The 23,288-nt window shown below is 34.0% G+C and overlaps 1 protein-coding gene across 1 annotated transcript; it reads left to right on the top strand.

Moving 5' to 3' along the window:
• The first annotated feature begins 2,577 nt into the window (after window positions 1-2,577).
• On the top strand, window positions 2,578-17,674 carry vermilion (Tryptophan 2,3-dioxygenase vermilion). The gene is made up of 9 exons (XM_066290801.1): window positions 2,578-2,742; window positions 3,122-3,279; window positions 10,989-11,119; window positions 11,172-11,363; window positions 11,474-11,641; window positions 12,233-12,377; window positions 12,437-12,541; window positions 12,852-12,945; window positions 17,348-17,674. The coding sequence occupies exons 1-9, from the start codon at window positions 2,720-2,722 to the stop codon at window positions 17,541-17,543; spliced, it is 1,212 nt and encodes a 403-aa protein (XP_066146898.1). The 5' UTR covers window positions 2,578-2,719; the 3' UTR covers window positions 17,544-17,674.
• The last annotated feature ends 5,614 nt before the right edge of the window (window positions 17,675-23,288 follow it).

Below are 23,288 nucleotides of genomic sequence, written 5' to 3' on the forward strand. Positions count from 1 at the left end.
CGCCCTACTTCCATTGATGACAAGGTAGGCCCGGTTCCTGGCTGTCTGTGATTGGCCAGTGTTTACTATGCATTCATGTTCGCCCACATAACTATTATCTGTCTTTGTCACACGCAGTGGTTGCATAACGTATAACGAGTTGGCTCGAAACTCGGCCGCACCACATTTGGCAACCTCGCGTATCTCGCGCCCGCTTACGTCAGGTTGACGATGGTCCGGTCCGGCTCGAAGGACCAAAAATTCGTCGATGTCTACGTGGAAATGCGATAGGAATTGTGAGAATTCATCTGGAATTTTGTAGCTGTTTTTATTAAAATAATCGTCTGGAATGAAACTAAAACAAAGGATATTCGAATATATTTTTCAATTCGTGGCGATAAAATAGAAAACAATAAAATATATTAAAGATAATATTCATTTTGTCTGTTAACTTTTGGAAATTCTTCACATTTTGGTGAATGCAATTTTCCTTGCTTTCCTCCTTATTAATCCTTGAACATTTAAAGAATTACCAGCTGGCGATACAAAGAACCTCTTTGAGATTTATGGAATTCCAAGAGCCGTTTTTCACAATCAAACGACCTTTATAAATTAGGAAAATTTCTATTTATGCGAAATGAATACAATATGAATTAAATTAATGCTTGAAGTTGTTTCTTAATTTCTTGATATCTTGGTGAATAGACACTTCCTTAAACGCAGTCCAGAATATCATTACATATCACAAGTTCTTTCTTTTAGTTTATTTCATTCTCTAAGGATCACAAATCAGATGTTATCCACATTCTAGGTATTTTTGACAATGTGAAATTAGCGAATCCCACGTACTATGAATTTAATTCTGTAAGTTTTTTCTAAGGAACAAACTATTACATCGTAAATTGCAAACATTCACACAAACTATCTTCTGCAATACCAAATCTTTCATTTATCTCCGGCACCAATTTCCTTTTATCCATTCCTCCATTTTTATCCCAAAAAAAACCAATCAAGCTTTGTTAATACATCAAAATCGCCAAATCGGCTGGGAAATACTAGTGATGGAGACAGTTTAACTGAAAATAATATGAAATCGTACGCTGAAGAATTATTTCAGTTAATGTGCCTTTAGAGTATACTTTTCCGGAAGATCTTTAAAATTCCAACTGTTTTTTCAGCATAAAAATTTCACTGATGGTAATGTGAACTATTAAAGAGAAATTCAAAATATTACTCGTTAGCAAAATCTTTGAATTCCTCAGAAATTAATGGCGTATTGTCCGCAATCATCATTTCAAGGGTGTCAAACAGGCAAAATATGCCTCTATAACATTAAATTACCTTTTTATTATGATTAAATATACATTTCATGAAATGATAAGGAAATATTGAAAATATGGACCCAAGAACGCAAAGGATGAGGGAATGGAATTAATAATAATTTGTAAGTTGTGGATTGCGATTGAGTTTTAGTTAGGTTGGTTGTTCTCAATTGCTATAAAAGTGAAGCTTCAAATGTCACCATTTAAGACGTATCCGCCTCACGTGTGTTAAAAATTGCGTCTTTTAATAATAATAAAGTAACACTGCTTCGTTTACGTAGTTATTTTCCATTTTTCTAGAAGTATTTTCATAAATATCAGTACATGCCCATTTTAGGGATAAAATTTAATTCTACTACTTCGTATACCGACTTTTAGAAAATTACTTTGAATGAAATGCAACAGGATTGTAAATGTGTACTGTGGCAGAGGAGTAATACCGTCGTGAGACGAAAGAAATCGCAGAAGTTACAAATACTTAAGATTAATTATTGTGTACTTTAATTGAGTAATACATAATTAGTTTCTCTTATTAACATCGATGTTCATTAAACTTCTGAGGAATTAGTTGTAAAGAATCTTATAGGAATTGCCATATTTTTCATTCACCATTCAGTCAAGATTTCATAGATCTCAGTAAAAATTCTATAAATGTAGTATTATTATTGTCATTTAATTTACTACTTATTTAATGTAATTTAACACATCATGTTTATTGTAATTAAAACCTTTTAAAATTTAAAAACAAATGTTTTTTTGAATCAAGAACTAAAACCGGATTTAACGTGCTCGCAGATTAATGGTTAAGTGCATAGTATTATTGGAAAAAATATGAATGAATAATCTTTGAAGACGTGTAAACTCACACTGGAGCATACAATAATCTAAGGCAAATAATATTACTAGCAAAATCTAAAATTTAAAACATGGGAAGTGTAGTGGAGTACTGGGCAAAACATCACATATTGCAAATAAACACATTTCTCCTATAATAACACCCAGTCAATATTGCTATATCTATCTTTGATAGGTTTCCTGTATTTGCGGATGGCAGCCTAGCGTTCTGTGATCAGATGTGGATTTTACTTCCAACTAATAAAAATTTGAAGTTTCATTTCACAAAAAACCCATCTTAATCAACTTAAAGACGCTCTGACCCGCATGTTATACCCACAACTAAAAGTTATTTATACCCACATTTAAGAAGTTCTCATTTTGCTCTATCCTCCACCTAGACTTTCCAAATACAACAATCCTCCGTACATATAGGTTTTCATACACATATACTAGATATTTCTCCCCGTAACGCATTGTGGTTGATCGGTTAGTTGAAAATTGAGCCAATGTTTCTCATTCAATTCCGTGTCTAAATACAAAGACCAAACACACCAATCGCATCGCGAACAGTGCTATGTAGTATGGCTTGTCCAATCAGGCGCAAGTGAGTGAATATTTTTAGTGTAAATAATAATAAATAAATAAAATAATACATATAAGTTACGTGTATCTAATAAATTATTCGCATGCAAACAAATATATAGGGTATATTTTTTTAATACTACGGCTATCCCTGTCGTAAGATTGGAATATTGCGTATTCTCTCTTTTTGCTGCTCGCAAATATCATCAATCACACCAATGATTCGGCTTTAAAAATGCTCGTATTGTTTCCATTATAACACCATAGAATTGTACATTTGCTCTATGACTTTAATCACATAAATTTGATAACCCCATATAAGAAATAATTAAACGTGTATATTTGCAATCATTTGTAACAATTTCCGGTTCCAAAAGTCAATTTTTCAATTTTATTTGTAGAGAGGGTGCTCAAGATGGGGACCAATTGGGAGATGAAGCAGGGATGCTCTATGGAGAGTACTTGATGCTCGACAAGGTTCTTGGGGCGCAACGAATGCTCAGTGTTCAAAATCAGGAGCCTGTCCATGATGAGCATCTCTTCATTATTACTCATCAAGGTAATTCCACGGCGAATTCCAATAAGATTGCGATCAGTCAAAAAATAACAAAGAGTAGTTCTCTATAGGGGGGATAGAGTAACAAACCCTTAACCATAAATCACAAGCCCAGTAAACCATTTAGTCCCAAAGCTATTCCCGTTTTTCCCCCGCTGGAGTTTTACAGCTTTAGCAACTTTTAATCGGTTCTCTTTTATATATAACGATGGGTTAAAGTTTCGAGACAGTGTTGATGGTGAAATTATTTAAAACCGACTCATTGCTCACTCCATTCATCAACTCAATTCGACATTATCAGTGAACTCGTCTATGTAAGATATCTAAATGTGTTTGCCATTCTATTATTCGCAATTTGCATGCACTTATAACAAAGTACAACTATTATAAACGGGCAAGTTATACAGAACAATACAGCCTTGAAGCCTGGTTTCAAATTATCCCTTTGCATGTAATCCAACACATAAATGGGGCGTAATATACTAGGACAAGTGCGAACTTGTGAAAGGGTGTGTATGCTTGATCGCAGTAATTCTTCATAAGAGGAAGAACAGCAAAACATTATTGTTGTTTGTTCAATTTGCCAGTTTAGGAATTCAATAATAGTGGAACGGTTGCACAAATGATTTTATCTTCGAATTTTTATTTTTAATTCGGTGTTTTTGATTGAGAAATAGACGAGTTTCATTTATTGACCAATTAAAAACCTAAACTTAATCGAAAATGTCACGAGCATAATTTGAAATAATTGTTCGAGATTTCGTAAATGGAAACTTCTTTCAACTACAATTGCAGTAAAAATGTGACTTTCTAACGACTATAAATAAGGAACGGTAAGGCGGAAAGTGGCCAGGAAGCCACATTTCAAGGTTTGTATTACGCTAATTTTTGCATTGAAAGGAAAGGGAATTAACCCAGTTAAATTTATCTCCGAGCCTGTTTTATTACGTAACGTCTCATATTAAGGGATAATAAAAAAAAATCATCTGCAACTCTTTTGTGCTCCGCTCCCATCGATCTGGCATTCAATCATCGCGAATTCTACAAGGACCAAGTTGAGGGTCATAAGTAAACATAGGGGCGATATTACAGCAACTATAAATCCCGACCCTCCTTCTTCACAGGTCGTCCAACACTGAAACCCATACACGTCATAAACCACGTGATTCCATTGTGAACCCTCACGTTCAAAATGTGAAAGGCTTTAAACGAGGAATTCGTCTTAAGGTAAAAAATAATTATGCGAATAAATTGCAACTAGTACTTGGGCCTAAGGATAACCTACCTGTTAACGTTTAGTAAAACATTTAAACTTACCATGAACGTAAATAATGGAAATGTTATTAACAGTGTTGGCAACAGGGCGCGTTGCCGCCATATTTGTTGCGTATGTGTTTGTTTTGATATCATGCCATTCTCATTCCGCCATTTTATTTTGTTGTGGAAAATGGGTTTACTTAAATACCACCCAATTTCCGTCGTATTCTACAAAAGTTCTCGTTTTACTGGTGATTTCTTTACCACAAACTATTCTTTTAAGACCAAAGGCTAGTATGAATATACTTCACGTTTATTATTAATATTTTTTGTTATGCGAAACCAGTTAATTAGCCGGTTTAAGGAGTTTGTTCCTTCTTTAATAGTATTTTGATAAGTCAATACAGCCATAACAGTCCTTTGTTGTCATTAAACGCCGTCAGAGAAGTACATATGTTTATAATTTTTATTAAATTTCCCAAATTGTGTTTTACAAAGGATGTCCTTAACATAACTGTATTACTAAATGTAAAAATAAGACGTTCTAGAGAAAATTATTTGTACAAGGTGTTAGGAAAGGTCATGTCATAAATTCTAAAGGTTATAGAGGAGGTATAAATAATTCCAGTATTTCATATAGAAAACAATTTGTAGTGGCCTTCGTAATCAAATTATTCGCTTTTAAAGTGAGATGTTAAAAAATGTATTTTTGCTGCAACTTTCAATTATCATAGTGAAAAAAGTTGGACGCTTTCAACAGCTCATAGTAGTGCTTATTTTCGTATCTATGTAAATAGGCGTTTCATATGTATTTCTTATATCGGAGAAGTCAAAATTCTTCATTCAGTCTCATTAATTCTTTTAGTGATTTAACAAAATCAATATTTTTTCGTAGTTTCATCGTTTTATAATTTTCCCATAAAAAAGGAATGCCTTGCTTTAATCAATGTTTTGTACCATTTTTTAGAAAATCACATTTTATTATCAACATGCACCATACATGGAAACTGTTTGAAATCAAATGAAACAACAATTTATTATAAAAAAAACTGATGTGTATTACAGCTAGAGTTATCAAGAATGTTTAATATGAGCATCTTCGATTGTATAGAGTAAGATAGGAGCTTCAGTATTACCTTCTGCAAGTCCGAACGTTAGATGCATGTGTGCACACTCCTCGTTGCTAAAGTCTAAGATATTTTAAAATAGACAATGTTGATGATTTTTGATAACTTTAGCTGTAATACATGCAATTTTTTTAAAATAATAAACTACTATTTAATTGTATTTTATATCATTGGCATGAATGGTGCACTTTGATAATAAAATGTGCTTTTCTCAAAAATGGCACAAGATATTGATTAATGCAAGAGATGCATTTTTTTATAGAAAATTATGACAGAATCAAGCTATGAAAAAAATCCTGATTTCGTCAACTCATTAGAAAACGAATAAGTCTACATGAGAAATTTTGACTGAACGATTAACTTGGTATCGAAGGCCGTTAGGATGTTTTTATATGAAGTACTAGCATTATTTGAATTTCCCCTAATAACCTCTAGAGTAATTTATGATATGACATTTTCGGACAACCTGCATATGTATACATAATGTTGTTTTGTTTTGTCGGTATAGGGCACTAAAGTTCTCAAATTAATGTTGTTTTTTGGAAATCACTGTTAAACGTTTTTATCGATTTTCACTAATTTTGGAGCTAAGAATCACTACCTTAATTGACGTGTTTCGACGCAAGCAGGATTTTTTTCAATGCGCGGAAATGTTATAAATGGAGCGTGAATCGTAAATAAGAGTTTCTATTTCTGTTACCCACTGTATGAACGACTTCAATTGTTTCTCTGCCATTAGCTGACTTTATTTTGAAAATTTTTTGTCTCATAAAAAATTTTCGTCAAACATATGGTTTCTCTATAGAAAAAAAAATTTCGACACCTCGCAATTCATCATTGTTGTGAAAACAACGTTAAAAGAAAGCCCGACACGATGCCCAAAGTTACCGATTATTTAGAATAAAAACTTTTTTCATGTTTTCGTTCCGACGAAACAGCAATGATGAATTGCAAGGTTTCGTAAATAATTTTTTTGTGGAAAAACTATATGTCTGGCAAAAATTTTACAAGACACAAAAATGTTTCAAACTAAAGTCAGCAGTAGCAGAGAAAAAATTAGAGCAAGTCGTATAAGGAGGAACAAAATTACAAACTTTTATTTATGAATTAGGCGCCATTTTTAATATTTCTACTCATTACAAAAAAGATCCTGCTTACGTTCAAATACGGCAGTTTAATAGCAACTATTAATTTCAAAATTAATGAAAATCAATAAAAACGTTTAGAAATTATTTCCAAAAAAACGATATTAATTTGAGAATTTTCTCGCTTTGTGATGGCAAAACGAAACAACTTTGGATATAGGTAAGTTTGTCTAGAATGCTTTATTTTTGTTTAAGAAATTTTGGGCCAAGGATTATGCCGTCATTTTAGGGAGACCCTGTTTATTATAGGGTGTCTTATTTAAAGCTGTAATTCAAGATTAGTCAAAAACGATACGTTATATGAAAAGTTTCAAATAAAAGTTGTCTGGTAAAAAGGGGGACATGTCATGAGGATAGTGCTTTTTAGTCAAAACGTCAATTAAAGGTTGTTTCAAGGGTAACTTTTTTTCAAATGGCAACCCTGTTTTTTTACAGGTTTTTGTAGACCTTCAAAAAATGAATATCTTTCAATTGAACAATTTTTTTATTAGACCTTTTGGCACAATATTATCTTTAATTTTTATCTCATTTATGAGGTAGTTGAAATTATTGTATTTTTATTGTAGAAAAGTTTTGCAGTGTATATTCTGTTCAAAACTTAAAAAATCCTTCTATCTAATCAAAAAAAACTTATTTCTATTAAAAAGAAACATATATTTTTTTTACTCTGAAAAATTAATTTAAAATCCTGATTTGAGAAATTTATGGAAGCAAATGTTCAAAAGAATGTCCTTCCTGCTCCAAACACGTCTCAACTTTTATTCGGAAAAAATTGTTTACTTTGCGCAACATCTCCCCACTTATCAATTGACACGTATTTTCAATTCTCCTTTTCATATCGTCTGCAATTGTTGGTACTTCTTCATAAACTTTGTCCTTTAAAAAACACCAGAGGAAAAAATCTGATGACGTCAGATCAGGATACCTAGGAAGCCAGTTCACTGGACTGTCTCGTCCAATCCATCGTCCATTTTATCCAGAATCTCAAGAGATTTTCTAGAAAAATGAGCTGAACAGCCGTCATGCTGACACCACCCGTCTAATCGCAAGTGAAATGTTTTCTAACAATTCCGGAAGATTATTACGCAAGAAATTGCGGTACACTTCTCATTCAAGTTTCCTTCAATGAAGATACGTCCAATTAAGTATTCTCCAATAATACAATTCCCCAATATTCACTGACCATGATGACCACATGACTTTGATATTCAACTTCCCTAAACTAGTGTGGGTTACTGCACCATGGTTTGTGAATGTGAATTCGTATGAAAACAAACGTTGGAGAAGAAATTTGTATTTTGATTTAATTATTGCCTTGCCTAATTACAAAAATTGACTCGGTTTTCAAAATAAGTTCCATGAAGTTCCTGATGTAAAAAAATGTGTTAGAGATGGTATTTATTCACCTTCAAAATTCTTTGAACACTTGTCTTTGATTTTCCCGTGTTAGCAGCAACTTGACGACAACTTACATGGGGATCGAAGGCAACAGCTGCAAGAACTGCAATTTGATTGCCTTCAGGTGTTGCACTTCGGGAGCGATTGCAGTTTTTTGTTTCCAACGATTTCGTTTCATTGAAATTTTTAATGACAATATTGAAAGTCGTCTAACAGACAACTCTTTCATCCGGAAATCTTTCAGCATAAAGTTCAACTGTCCGACTAACATTTCTTTCAGCCTTTTCATATATAAAAATTATTTGTCATTTTTCATCCAAAGTGTAGCGATACATTTCAATTGTTGAATTTTGAAACGGAAAGAATAATTTTTGAATAATTTCACACAAAACAATTAAATTAATTGTCGAAAAAAATATCGAATTTCTGTAGACGTTGTTATAAGGTAGACTCTAACAGGATATTTACGAAAATATTATTTTCATAGAAATAAATTTTTTTATTAGATAGAAAAAATTTTACGAGTTTTAAACAGAATATGGATGGCAAAACCCTTCTAGAAAAAAATAATTTCGACTATCTCAAAAATTTGACAAAAATCAAGAATAGCTCTGCAGCAAAACGTCCAATAAAAAAATAGTCAAATAAAAAAATAGTCAAATAAAATATCTTCACTTTTTAAGGTCTACAAGGATCTGTAAAAAATTTCGGAGTTGCCATTTGAAAAAAAAGTTGCCCTTGAAATGACCTTAAAATGACGTATTGACTAAAAGTCCCTATCTTCATGTCATGACCTCCTCTCTCCGGGATAACTTTTATTTGAAACTTTTTTATATTACGTACCGTTTTTGAGTAATCTTTATTAATAGCTTTAAATGGAACACCCTGTATATAGGATTTCCCACGATATAATTTACAGTAACCATTTCACAACCCTGTAGAAATTTTAAGAAAGGTTTTAATAGAACCATGTATGATTATGTTGGAACGACAAATTGTGATCTATATGTCAACGAACAGATTGTGATAAAGAATTTATTTACATTTTAATTACATTTTAAACTACACATTTTTTACACACATACAACTACAATTCATTTATTTTACATTTTAAAATTTAATTTAGTTCAAATTAGTTTTATTAATATCGCCAAATTATTTATTGATTCTGTTGGTTCTTATATATTCTGTGAAATCATACTAATATGCAGTTACGGTTTTTTTCTGACTAATATAGTAATATGATGCTTAATTATGGAGAATGTCGTAAGAATAGGCGTGACTTAGTCCGGTTGTAACATGAGCGTATTCAAAATCGAGTTCCAATTTAAAATGTGAGTTTTCGTAAGTTGGAAGAGCAAATTCGTACTGGGACCTTTCCAAATTCGGCAAATAAACGATATCCATTTATTGTTAGAAATGATCTATATCTATATCTTTCAACTCGCAATATAGTCAACGAACAAAGAATTATCAATACCACTGTTCATATGATTGTTTCATTTTACACAAGGAATGATAATACTTGATTTTGAACGTAGGCTGGAATTTATTTGCTTACAAGTTGCGCTAGAGAATAATCCAACACTTCTAGACTGAATATGTTGGACAGATGAATGCAAGCTCCACAATAATGGCGTTATTAACAAGCATAATGCCCACTATTGACCAGACAACAATCCCCATCGGCATCAAGAAACACGATTCCAAACCGTACAGGGAATTAATGTTTGGTATAGTAGTTGTAATGGATCCCCGATTGGGCCTTATTTTTTTGAGGGAGCATTAAATGGACAATATTATTTATCCTTTTTACAAAGCACGCTATCCGAACTTTTGGAGGATATTTCCTTAGCAGAAAAACAAGACATGCTTTGGTAACAGGATGGCACTCCACCCCATAATTCCCGAATTGTGACCCAATATTTCAACGAAACGTTTTCACGCGAGTCTATTGGGAATAGACTATTCGTTGGCCAGCTCGATCATCCGACTTAACCCCACTGGACTTCTGCCTATGGGGTTATCTGAAAGGAATCGTTTATCAAACCTGCCGAATTAATTTAGAAGACATGAAAGATCGAATTCGAACATTTTACCGTATAGTCACGATCAATATGATACGAAAAGCTTGTACTAAGGAACTACTTCGACGATTTAAAACATGTTTGGAAGCTCATGGAGGATAATTAGAACATCTTTAATACCGTTTTCCTAGTGTAATGAGAAATGTTTATTTCCTAACCGAGCCTTATTTTTTTATGAGTGTGAAAATGAATTTTTAAATATTAAACTGAAGTGCACTTCACAACCAAGTATAGCATATGTTATATAAAATGCGCCTAGATTCCGACTAGGAACTCAAATATGCAAAAATATGCGGGGTGTATTATTTAAAAAATTGCAAGTTTCTTTGGTCATAGCTTTATGCGCCACCCTGTATATATTTTACTATCACTTCAATTTGTAGCTTCAACACAACCCTACATGTTCCTATTAAAAGCTTTTTTCAAATTTTTGGAGGGTTATGAGATATCTGTTGGAAAGTGTGTCTTGGGATACCCTGTATATTTTATAAGAAATATTGAATTAGTAATGCAACTAGTCACATCGCTGGATTTCAGCGTTGTGACGTGCATCGGTTTTATTACTGAACAACCTATAGTTAATAGTATAGAATTTCAATGCGCCGACAAAGGCCTGAATTCAGATTTTATCGAATGAGTAACTATGTGATTGGCATCAATTAATGATTAGTATTACCCAACGAGAGTTGTTATTTCAGCTTACGAATTATGGTTCAAACAAATATTATTCGAACTGGATTCGGTGAGGAATATTTTTAGCGAAGTCCTCGAGGAAACCCAAACACTGGAAATTTTGAAAAGGCTCAACCGAATAGTCCTGATTTTGAAGGTAAATCGCGCCCGCTTCATTAATGACGAATAGATTAATTTTCTCATTAAAGGTCCTCGTCGACCAAGTGATGATCCTCGAGACCATGACGCCCCTGGATTTCATGGATTTTCGCAACTATTTGCGTCCTGCCTCCGGTTTCCAAAGCCTCCAGTTTCGGCTATTGGAAAATAAATTGGGCGTGAAGGCGGAGCACAGGGTCAAGTACAACAAGAACTACACTAAGGTTTTCGGCAACGATCAGGTTCGCTTTTATTCAGCCTCGTAAATTAAAACGATATATATATTTATATATATATCGTATATATATAAATATATATATATATACATATATTTATTTATTTTTTGGTTTAGGGAGCTTTAAATCAAATAGAGTTATCTGAAAGCCAACCTTCTTTGGCCTTGTTAGTAGAGAGATGGCTAGAGAGAACTCCCGGATTGGAGGTGCAGGGATTTAATTTCTGGGGCAAATATGAAAAAGCGGTCAATCAATTATTGGAAGAGCAAAAGCAGATTGCCATGGTACGATATTTTCCATTGTGTATGAGAAATCGTGAGGGAACTGAGGCAGTTATTTGCAGTGATTAATTGTTAGTGTTTCTGCCTGAACCCGAAACAATTTAATCGCCTTGTTCGCAAAGCGTGAAGATAAATTTCTTATTTCATTACAACAAAATCTGCAACTGTCAGGTTAGCTGCAAGTGTTTTCTCGAGGAGGTAACAAGAGCTGGCACTTGCAAGCTATACAGGGGGAAAAAATAATTTTTTTATTTTGCGAATTAAGAATAAATCTCAGTTTTCGATTTGCAGACCTGAAAATTGTTCCTCAGAATTAAAGCCTCAACAGAAATTGATCCTGTTAAGGCAGTGTCGGAAGGCGAAATTTCTGTTTCAGATAAGGTTTGTTTATAAAATTCTACAGCGTTGCGCAGAAATTGCTTCAATTCTATTAGTTACCCCCAACAGGCCAAATTGCTAAAAAAAATTAAGAAAAGCCTCGATTAGCCCGGATGTTTTTTTCTATTACAACTGAATAGTACTTAGTTTGACAATTAGTATCATGCCGAGCTTGAGCTCGATAAAAAAAAGAATTTAACCGCCTTTTATCTCCAGAAAGAGCCTACAGAAGCTCTGAAGCAATACCGCTTGAATGACTTGCAAAAAAGACGTGAAGTATATGAATCGATCTTCAGGCCTGAAATCCATCAGGCGTTGCTGAATCGTGGAGAAAGACGATTTTCTCACAAGGCTCTGCAAGGTGCGCCAACAATACTGTCGATAATGATGGTTTAATTATCAATTTAATCAATTTTGTAGGAGCCATCTTGGTGACGTTTTACCGCGACGAGCCGAGATTTAGCCAGCCCTATCAAATTCTCAATCAGCTCATGGATATTGATTCTCTTATCACGAAATGGCGATGTAAGTAAATTAAAAAGACCATCAATCAAAATATCAAACAGCGAAGTTTCATTTACGCTCAAACAATGTATATAGCGTATACTGCTTCAGTTTTTCTATAGAAATTGCGATATTACGTTGCTTGCTTGGATATTGTTGCGATCTACGGAAATGCTTTATAATTTTCGATATCAATTAACGTCATTTTTCAACTGCTAATAAGAACATTTTTGCCAAAAAAGATTTTTTTGCCCATGAATTGCTTTTCAGCCAATATAAGCAACTCGAAAAAGTGCTTGTAGTTCCAGTTATCAACTGAATTTTGTTTTAGATAATCACGTTTTGATGGTTCAAAGAATGATTGGATCTTCTCAGCTGGGAACCGGAGGATCCTCCGGATATCAATACTTGCGATCTACTCTGAGGTAGGTGCTGACAGGCAAACAAGCTTTCGAAAACAATTTTTTTTCCTACTTTTCGTGTTTTCACGTATATTTCGCTGGGGTAGTTCATTTTAATTTTTCAATAAAAAAAATTACACATACGTATATGGGGTAGTTCAATTGCTATGGGCCACTATTGCTATCTTCTAAACCATAAACGTTACAAGTTCGGTTAAATTAGGCAAAATTTATCAAATTCGATGACAAGTTAAGATCTCGAGGTACTGTGGCCTAAATTTGTTCGGTGTCCGGAGTATTGGGAAAAAACGAAATTTTGCGGGCAACGTTTTTGTAACAACATTTTATTGGTTTGTCAAGCTCTACACACTAATATTAAGTTATAAAAAATTGCACTTTTCGTTTTTGAGATATCGACACTAACTTCAATTTTTTAAATACGGATTTACTTGGATTCAATTTAATAACGATCTGGATCACATGTTTACACATGCCAATTTTTTTTATTTTGTTCTACATTAGACTTTTAGGACTGGAACAAAATAAAATTCAGTTTTCAAAAAAAACAATCCTAAAAGTGTAAGAAAACGAAACATATTTTTGGAAAGTTTTCGTTTTTTCCCAATACTTCCGAAACCGAAGAAATTTTGATAACAGTGCCTCGATATTTTGTCATCAAATTTGACAACTTTCGTTTAATTTAACTGAATTTGTAACGTTTTGCGGTTTAGAAGATAGTAATAGTGCCCTATAGGAATTTGACTACCCTTATTTATATATATGTATATATAAGAATTTTCTAAACTGAAAGATGAGAACTTTTAATGTCAGTTAAGGAAATGCAATTAGCTGAACACAAAATTATATTGTAATACATCGTTAGAACTGACTTTTCGCAGCCTATGACGTCGCAATGATATCATTTCATGTTAGTTCAGCATAAAAACCGTTAGGCGGCGCAACTTGAAAAGCATGGTAGTTTTTCAAATTATTTCGGAAAACTTGAATGGAAAGGTATAATTTTCGTTACACTAATTAAAAGAACGTCAAATTCTGCTTAGTATAACCCCACTGGTGCAGTTACCTTTACGTAGTAATAAATTATAATAATTTGAAAAATTAATTTTCTTAAGCATGGAATAAACCAGGTTTGCTTATGAATTAAGTAGGATGTTATTTCAATACGGTTAAAATTAACGTTCACAATTTCAACAAATAACTAAGTTTTAAGAAAGGTCAATAAAAGAAAAAACAATAAATTATTTTTGATGCTCAAACTGTTTCCCATCATTTACGATGCACAATCGAAGAGGCTCCTCTGTAGAAAAAACTGTAGTTTGGATTTCTCCTAAAGTAATTGATACTACAGTATTTGGGATCCTATTTTTCACGTCTCCTTCTGTAATCGCACTACTTTGAAGAAATAGGTCTCTTAATCTACTCTATAAATAAAAATTCAAATACGTAAGATCTAGCGAACTTGCCCGCCAAGGAAAACATATAATAAAATAAACAAAAACATCAATAAAATGATTTTATCCACAAATATGACGTTAAGTGAAATGGTTATTCATTTGTTTCAAATATGTGACGTTGACGAGTACAGATGCGTTCACGTCCTACTTGATTCATAAGCGAGGCTTGTTTACTTCATCCCTAAGAAAATTATTTTTTCAAATTGTCATAATTTACTACTACGAAAAAATATTTGCACAGGATTTTGACTATACTGAATAGAAATTGACGTTCGTTCGAATGGTGCAACAAAAATTATACCTTTCAATCTGAACTTTTCGAAATAACTTGAAAAATTACCATGGCTTTCAAATAGCGCCACCTAGCGGTTTCTGTGTCATACTAACGTAACCTGCTAAAAGACCTTACTAATAAGGTATTACAGTATAGTTTGGTATTCAGTTATTATCGAGAAAAATGCATTATTTGAATTGATATTAAAATCTCCCCCATCCTCTAGTGTCAAAAATTCAAGAAAATTCTTTCTATAAAAATTGTGACAAATCGTGTTAAAGATTGATATTTCATATTGAGAATATACGTTTTTCGGATAAATTTGACTAATAATGGCATTTTAATAATTAATCATGTAAAAACGCCTCCTAGCGGTGAAGTTACAAACTTGAAAATATTTTCCAATGATTTCTCAAGGCCGAATTAATTATATTTTTTCCTTAAGACTCCATAACAAGTAATTCCCAAATATAGTCGATGGCCTCCCTTATTTGAACACCCAGTACATTGGCAAACATATTTGAAGTTTAGAGTTGAGAGTTGTCATAAAATTACATTGCGCTGGACACTAGCGGTGCTGTTTGAAAAACGGATCGAAGAATTTGCATTAAATTTTGTACAAACGATCAACAAAGAATATTATTTATAAATTCAACGTAGTTTGCGTGAAGCAATTCTAAAAAAGCACCCGGATTTGTGGCAAAACAATTCATGGCTTTTGCACCATGATAATGCGCCCGGTTACACTTCATTGCTTGTTTGTGAATTTTTGACCAAAAACAATACTGAAATAATTCCGCAAGCTCCATACTCGCCAGATGTGGTTCCCTGCGACTTTTTTTTTATTCTCGAAAATAAAGAGAACTATCGTTGTTTTGCAAGCACGGACGAGATTAAATGCGCATCGTTGAAAGAGCTAAACAGTATGCTAAAGATTAAATTTCACAAGTGTTTCGGGGGTTAAGAAGAAGTGCTGGCATAAATGTGTCTTATCTAACGGGGAGTATTTTGAGGGGATGAAATCGACGTAGTCAAATAAATAAAATTATTTTCAAAAATTTGAAATTCCCGTTTTTTTCTGGAAATTCTTCGTATATTTAAAAAAAAATAAATAACCGCTCTAGCGTTATCTTCAAAGGAATCTGACTACGATTTCTCATTAAAATCGACAATTTCTCAAGATTTTAGTTTAAGTAATAATTCATTTAGATTAAGTTACACGGAAATGGTGCATCCTATTAAAAAACATAAAAGCCCGGCCTTCTTTAGAACTTAACAAAGAATACAAAAAGCATTTATTAGGTAGTAAACTTAGTTTTAAGGCTTTTTTGGTGAAGAACGCGTGTTTTTTGAAAGAGATTCACACGACTGGTTTATTCGAAATATTGTCCATTATTTTTTACAATTTTTTACCATATTTTTACCAAAAGACGGATTCCGAGGCGAAAGAAGGGAACTCGTTTTTTGATGTGATCCAGGAATCAGCCCACATTTTGATGTCCTCATATGTCCGGAACTTTTGGTCAGTAAGGGCATGTGCCATTGACCGAAACAAGTGGTAATCGAACGGCGCAACATTTGGGGAGTTTGGCGGGTGGGGTAGAATTTCTCAGCGACATTTTCCAGGTGGTTTTTGACGGGAATCACTACATGGGGGTCGAGCGTTGTTATGCTGCAAAATTAACTTATTATGACGATCGTCCCATTTACACCGTTTCTCGTGCGGTGCTTCAATTTGATGAGTTCACATCGGTAGCGATCCCTCGTGATGGTTTCATCTTGTTTTAGCAGCTTATAAAACATTATGCCTCGTTTATCCCGCCAAATACAGAGCATTACCTTCGATCCGTGGATATTGGGCTTTGCTATGGAAGTTGGCAGCTGCCCTGGATTGCACCATGATTTCTTGCGTTTAGGGTTATTGTATCGGATCCACTTTTCATCGCCGGTCACAATTCGGTGCAGAAAACTTTTACGTTTTCGCCGTTGAAGCAACAGATCACTTATGACAAAAAAGACGTTCGATGTCTTGCGGTTCCATTTGTAAAGCAGCCAAATTTCTTGCTTTTGGACCATTCAAATTGCTTTCAATAGTTTAGAAACGGCCATTTTCGTCACCTTAAACGATGTTGCCAACATTTTTAGTGTTTGACTTCGGTCGATGTTCAGTAACGCTTTCAATTCATCGTCGATAAACTTGTTCGGTTGCCCAGAGAGCTTTTTATCTTCCACATCAGAATCGCCGGATTTGAATCGTCGATACCAAAATTTCAACCTAAATGGACAGCACATGGTCGGCACAAGTCTCCATCAGCAAAATATGGTTCTACGCCCTTTTTCTTCGGATGGAAACAAGATAGGATAGCTTCCAGCAAATTGCGTTTCGATGGCTTAAAACGAGATGTTTTTAAAGCGATAGAAATATGTATTGTTATCACTATATTTGATTGGCGTACACTGAGATTAAAGGTGAAGGAGAGCTCTTTCAAATGAAATAAACATTGTGCTTCCCCGATACCAGACTAACCAATTACGCCATCTAACAGAAAACCCTTAAAATTAAGTTTACTACCTAATATATTTTTCAAGAAACCAGTGGGGTGTACCTTTTTTTTTCTCGTTTACTTCTAGAGTATGTTAAACTGGAAGCAATATCAATATACAACATTTTTTGCAGCGATCGTTATAAAGTCTTCGTGGACCTCTTCAATTTGTCTACCTTTTTGATACCCAGATCCCATATTCCGAAGCTGACTTCAAGCATGCGCAGCAAACTCTGTCTGTGGATAAATAACCAATCTGAAGATCTAAACGAAAACGGCAAGGTCGGCTTGGAAATCGAAGAAAACGGCTTTGAAGAAGACATTATATGATGTTGGTCGCGTTCACTTATCTGAGTCAACAAAGTTCTAGATTGCTTTAGCGCGCTACGGCCGCTATCTGATGAAATATGCTTCAGGGTTTTTATGAGTAGTCAGGTTAATAAATCTCATACAATATAAAATTCTCTTAGAATATGAAAATCCCATGGCATTCCTGCAGGACACATATTAATTGATATATTGGTAATGCAAATTCGCCTCCCATTCGTTGGAGATTTGCAAGTTAAATTCGTCGGATTTTAGTCTATTGACCGGACAATCCTATCACCCACACATCTATCTAAGTTAGATAGGTGCTATTGGATTTTCCACTTCGCATTTGCTATCGCAATTTTACATTATTCTGTGTTACCAAGGGGTTTAATTTTATTCCCTTCGGCAGGGAAATTCCGCTGATAACTGGAAATGTCGCAGTAGCCCATTAATCAAAATTACGTGTTTCTTTTATATTGAAAAATAATCGTAGATGGAGCGCAAAAAAACGGGTGCCTCAGACGATTAATCATGTCACTTGGCCTTGGAGACAGATTTGCCCTTTAGGTTACAAAATCAAGTCGGGATTAACGCACAGTTACTCCAAATTCCTCGTGCGAGTTCCATAAGACTGAAGTCGAACGAAAACACGAATTAAACCAAATAAGTTGTTCTATTTCGAGGACGTTACCAAAATTGGGGAATTTATGAAATGGTCGGCCAAACTAACTATGGCCTGGATATTCTCGTTCGGAACACCCTAAGCTCGCAGCCTTAGAGACACTGTTTCGAGCAAAATGTAACGACTAAACTTTAACTACAGGGTGAACTACGGGATCAAACTTCTAGGGATTACTCAGTGCAAGAATAGAAGACATTTGAGTATAAGGATCTATATCTGCAAAGTTATGTGCAAAAATGCGTTTTATTTAATTTTAGTAGGATTCAATTTAATTTATTTGTTCAAAATATTTCAGTAATTTTTAAAAAGTCATTTTTGAACATGGATGCACGTGTTAATTACTTTTTGCTAAGTGCTTATCTTAGTCGACACCATTTGTTCGGGCCATTCCTGCTGTTCGATCGTTTAACGGGGTCTATATACAGATATTTTTCACAACGCGTGCTGCTGAACCTTCTGGGAAACCTCCCGTTCGATGCTCAAAAGCAAACGTGGATGCAACATAACGGTGCGCCTACACACGTTTCTATTCAAATCCGTCAATATTTGCATCGTCAGTTCCACCAACATGGGATCAGCAGAGGTGGTCCGGTTCTGTAGCCCCCTAAATGACCCGATCTAATACTTTTAGATTTCTTTCTGTGGGGTCATGTAAAGTCTCTGGTTTATGGAACTCCTGTGGAAACGGACGAATACCTGCCTGCACGAATTACTGCGATATTTAAAATCGCTTAAAACGATTATTAAATTTTGAACCGTATCCGCAAAAGCCTTGTACATTCATCTACAAAAGAGTTGGTACGGAACACTTCATTAAAAGGTGTAAATATTTTCCTCGTATGAAATTAAAACTTAATATTATTAAAATAGATGCATTGTACTAGTTATATCTAAACATGTAATAATAAAATTTAAAAAAAACCCAAACTTCTTCAGAAAAAGAACCTTTTCTAACAATAAATTTTTTCACAAGTTTTGATATAGGTAGCATGGTCGTTACTATTTGTAAATATAAAGAATGTTAATATCGCGTGAGGAGCATTTTTCATTTAAGGTCTTCTAACAAACGATTTGACATTGATCGCACCAATTTTCTTGTTAGGTCATTTGTGACAATTTTTCTGAGATAACTCTTTTTAAATTTGTTTTATTGTTATTTATATGCCCCCGAATTTATTTTCCCAAATAATCTCATATACGTTTTATAGGATTGAGGCTGGGTCTCTGGGGAGGTGTTTCTAATAAATTAGGGCAATTAAAGATTAGCTACTGACATACTGTATAAGCTTCATGTTTAGGATCGTTATTCTGCTAGAAATAAAAATTTCCTCCCAGTCCTAATTTTGATGCATTTTGTTTTAAATTTTCTTTTTAAATGTTGAGATATTTTGCTTGGTTCATAATTTCATTAATTACACCAAAATCATCAATCAACCTAAATTACCTACCCCAGAAGCTGATACGCAATCCCAGACCAGAGATTCGGTGTGTCTCCTGCTTTTCTCCATACTTTTCTGCGTCCATCTGGTCCAAAACGGATTAACTTACTTTCATCCCATAAAATGGTTTTTTCCGAAAATTCTGGCTCAACTGCTCTGTAGTGTTTACCACCGTTTCTTTCAGTTAATGTCATTTATACAGGGTGTCTTCTGGGCACTACATCCTTTATATCCTTCGTTATGAAGTAATCTACGAATTGTTTCTTCGTGAACAGTAGTTTCAAAGTACCGCTGTAATTCTGTTGCCAACTTTGTGGCACTTTTCTTCGGATCCTTTTTGATTTCATTGAGAATGTATCTCGTTTCATACTCCATTAACTTTTTTGGGCGCCCACTTCGTGATTTATTCTTAATTCTGTTTCGAAACGATTTACAACTTTTTAAATAGTAGAGGAACTTGATAGTTTTTCAAATATCCATATAAAAAGTTCCTTTTTTATTTACATTAATAATAATTTATCGCTTACCTTGATATAGCTTTGTTCTGCCCATATTTTACGTACAAAATAAAAACACACAAAACAAAGAAAAGAGTAAACAAGTTCATTTTTGTTTTCTATATTCATATACACTCTGTCCCAGATAAGAATAAACAGTATGGAGATGTGGGAAACATTAATAGATACAAAATCGCTTAAATGGGGAAAAAGTCGTGCAATTTAAAGCAAATTAATAATCTGTGTTTTACCGGTTAAATTCCCAATGGTTAGGAAAAAACCGAATTAAAAAAGACTTTCGCGGTTTCGTTTTCTGCAAATAACTCTTATGCGGTCACAGTTGGAGGAATGAAAGCTTTACATTATCGAGACACTTTTTTTAGAACTTCTTAGCAATGCTGCCATTTTTCTTGTAATATCCTTACTTTCGGAGATAAATTGTTAAACTTTTGATTTTCATGTAGGCGTAATATCACATAATTACATTTCTAAAATCGTCACAAAATTTCCGTTTCAGCCATGTATTACACTTGGTATTTTTCTTAGAGGGTCTATAGGTACCTATACACGTATAGTCGGCCGGCCGTCCATGATCGGATTGATGGGTAAGGCCGACCACCATTGTCGGTTAATACGCACGAACAGTTTCAGTCCATTTAGAACTGAAGGTCATAATCCTTAAGTGAAACTGTTCGTGTGTATTAACTGACGATGGTGACCAGCCGTACTTATCAATCCGATCATGTACGGTCGGCCGACTGTATGTGTATAGGTACCTTAAGGTATAGCAATTAAAACATTTTTTATCAGGCGACTATCATTTTGACATGGAGCAAGGTACACAATCAATAAATTAATGCTATGGAAATGTTTGGGCAATTTCCAGGACAACGTATTGGAACTCGTGACAATTTGTGAATCGCGCGATCTCCAGGTACGACTATCGGATTTTTTTCTCTTTCTCTTCCATAAAAAACAGAGTATACGCTCGAAATTTTCAAAATGATGAACAATTACAAGTATATGTAAGAGCCATTCAACACGAATACCCCAGGAATGTTAAATAGATTTTTAAATTCGACGGTGAAAAGAACACATTTACGTTGGGAAATAAGTGGTGATTTATTTGAACATTTGTTATAATTTTAAACCTCTATTCGATCCAAATTTAATGATCTTGGGAATATTGTTATTATGAACATAATTTGATCAAATTAGTTTGTTTCTTATTTTATGCTGATTTTTGGAATATGCATAAGCAAATATAATTATGCGCGTGTCAAACAAATTTAAGATTTTACACTTTTAAAATACTTTTAACGGTTCCATAGCATTTATTTATTTATTGTGTACCATTGTTATAACTCAAAATCTTAACCGACTTATCAAAAAAATGTTTTAATGGCTATATTGCGTAGAGTTTTTGAGAAAAATACCAAATGTAATTAATGACTGAAAAAGGAATTTCATGCCAATTTTGAAAATGAAAATATTCGATATTATACCTATATGAAAAACAAAAGTTGCACAATTTATTTGTGAATTAAGGACTTAATAAGAAATCGGACAACACTGCTACGAAGTTCTCAAAAAAGTGTCTTGATAATGTAAAACTGTCATTTGTCTAACTCTAACCGTATAAGAGTTACTTGCAGAAAATCGAAACTGCCAAATTCGTTTTTTTCCGGATATCTTCGTAGCCATTCGGAATTTAGCCGATATAAAAACAGATTATTAATTTGTTTCAAATTGCGCAACATTTTTCTAATTTAAGCAATTTTGTACCTTTCTCCTTTTCGAGATTCCCATGTTGTTAATCTTTATCTGGAACAGATTGTGTAATAACAATCCGCTTGGCGTGTCAAGAATTTTGTGTAATTAATTTATTATCGAAAAATTATTGTTTTAATCAATTTTGTGATTTTGTTGGATTTTATTATTGTCACTTGTATAGATTAAATAATACATTTATTTAAATAAAATGAAGATTTGATTCCACACGGGAAAAATATTTACTTATTTTAATGAAGAAGTGTTCTGTACCAACGCTTTCGCGGGCGAATGCATGCATGTCCTCCAAGCAAAAGCAACCAAGTTTAGGGACGACATTTTGAACAATTGCTGGAGCGTTATTTTGTAAAAATAAATTAAAATGGAACGCACCAAAATTCGATAAATCGCATTTTTGCACCTAACTGCCTTAATGCATTGTAAGGCCGTAGCGCCTTAGGGAGACATTTTCGAACATGGGTTTTGGCACTTCAATGGATTCTATTGTTGCACTAACTTATCCCTAGTTTGATTCCACTGTTCTGAATCACTCCCGTACCGCTAAGATTTATTGATATCGACCGATAATATACAACACGTTAAAACAATGTTGAGAAAAACTGGTAATTTACATGAATGACAAGGCAAAGCGGAGGAAGAGCCACTTTCGAGACGAGTGGTCCCAGCTAAGTACCTAAAAAAGGGTGTCGCCGTACATAAACAAAAACATAAAAACAACGTTCTAGGATGGATGGCCACGTTGCCACGTCGACTTGGCGCCGATATGCCATAACCTCATTCGAAGTTTTTTTCATCCCCGATCTTCGAAACCTCTTCGTAAACTTTTAGCTGTGCGCTTAGCATTATTCAGTGACAAATTGACCGTGTTCAATAGAAAAAAAGGAATCGGTAAAAGAAATTTCAAAGTGCCTGACAATAGCTCCTAACGAATTTTTTTATCACAGTTCGTTCGGTTAAATTTTTACAGAGATAAATTGTGTGCTTGTTCGCATTTTTCCCAAAAGACTGTTGCCACTAATCACTTTCGGACGTTTACAAAGGAAACGGGGATTGTGTGTAAGTATAACGATAAAATTTACGGCCCTAGACTGTGCTGTGAAGAGTAATTAACATAAAACAGTTTTTTTTCGGTAAGAAGAGTTTGCCTAACGATAAATTTCTGTAACTTCTAACCCCGAAAATGTTTATTAACTTCTTTCCCCTCTTGTGGCTAAAATTAATGTTTTTTTTGCCGCACAACGCTATATACCTCGTGGCAGACAGGTGCATTAAAATATAATAAACAAAGAAAGGATTGAATTACCATGTTATTGCTGAAATGAACATCTACCCCTCCACGGAAACTTTAATGCTG

Source organism: Euwallacea fornicatus, chromosome 15 (genome assembly GCF_040115645.1).
Source record: "Euwallacea fornicatus isolate EFF26 chromosome 15, ASM4011564v1, whole genome shotgun sequence".
NCBI lineage: Eukaryota > Metazoa > Arthropoda > Insecta > Coleoptera > Curculionidae > Euwallacea > Euwallacea fornicatus.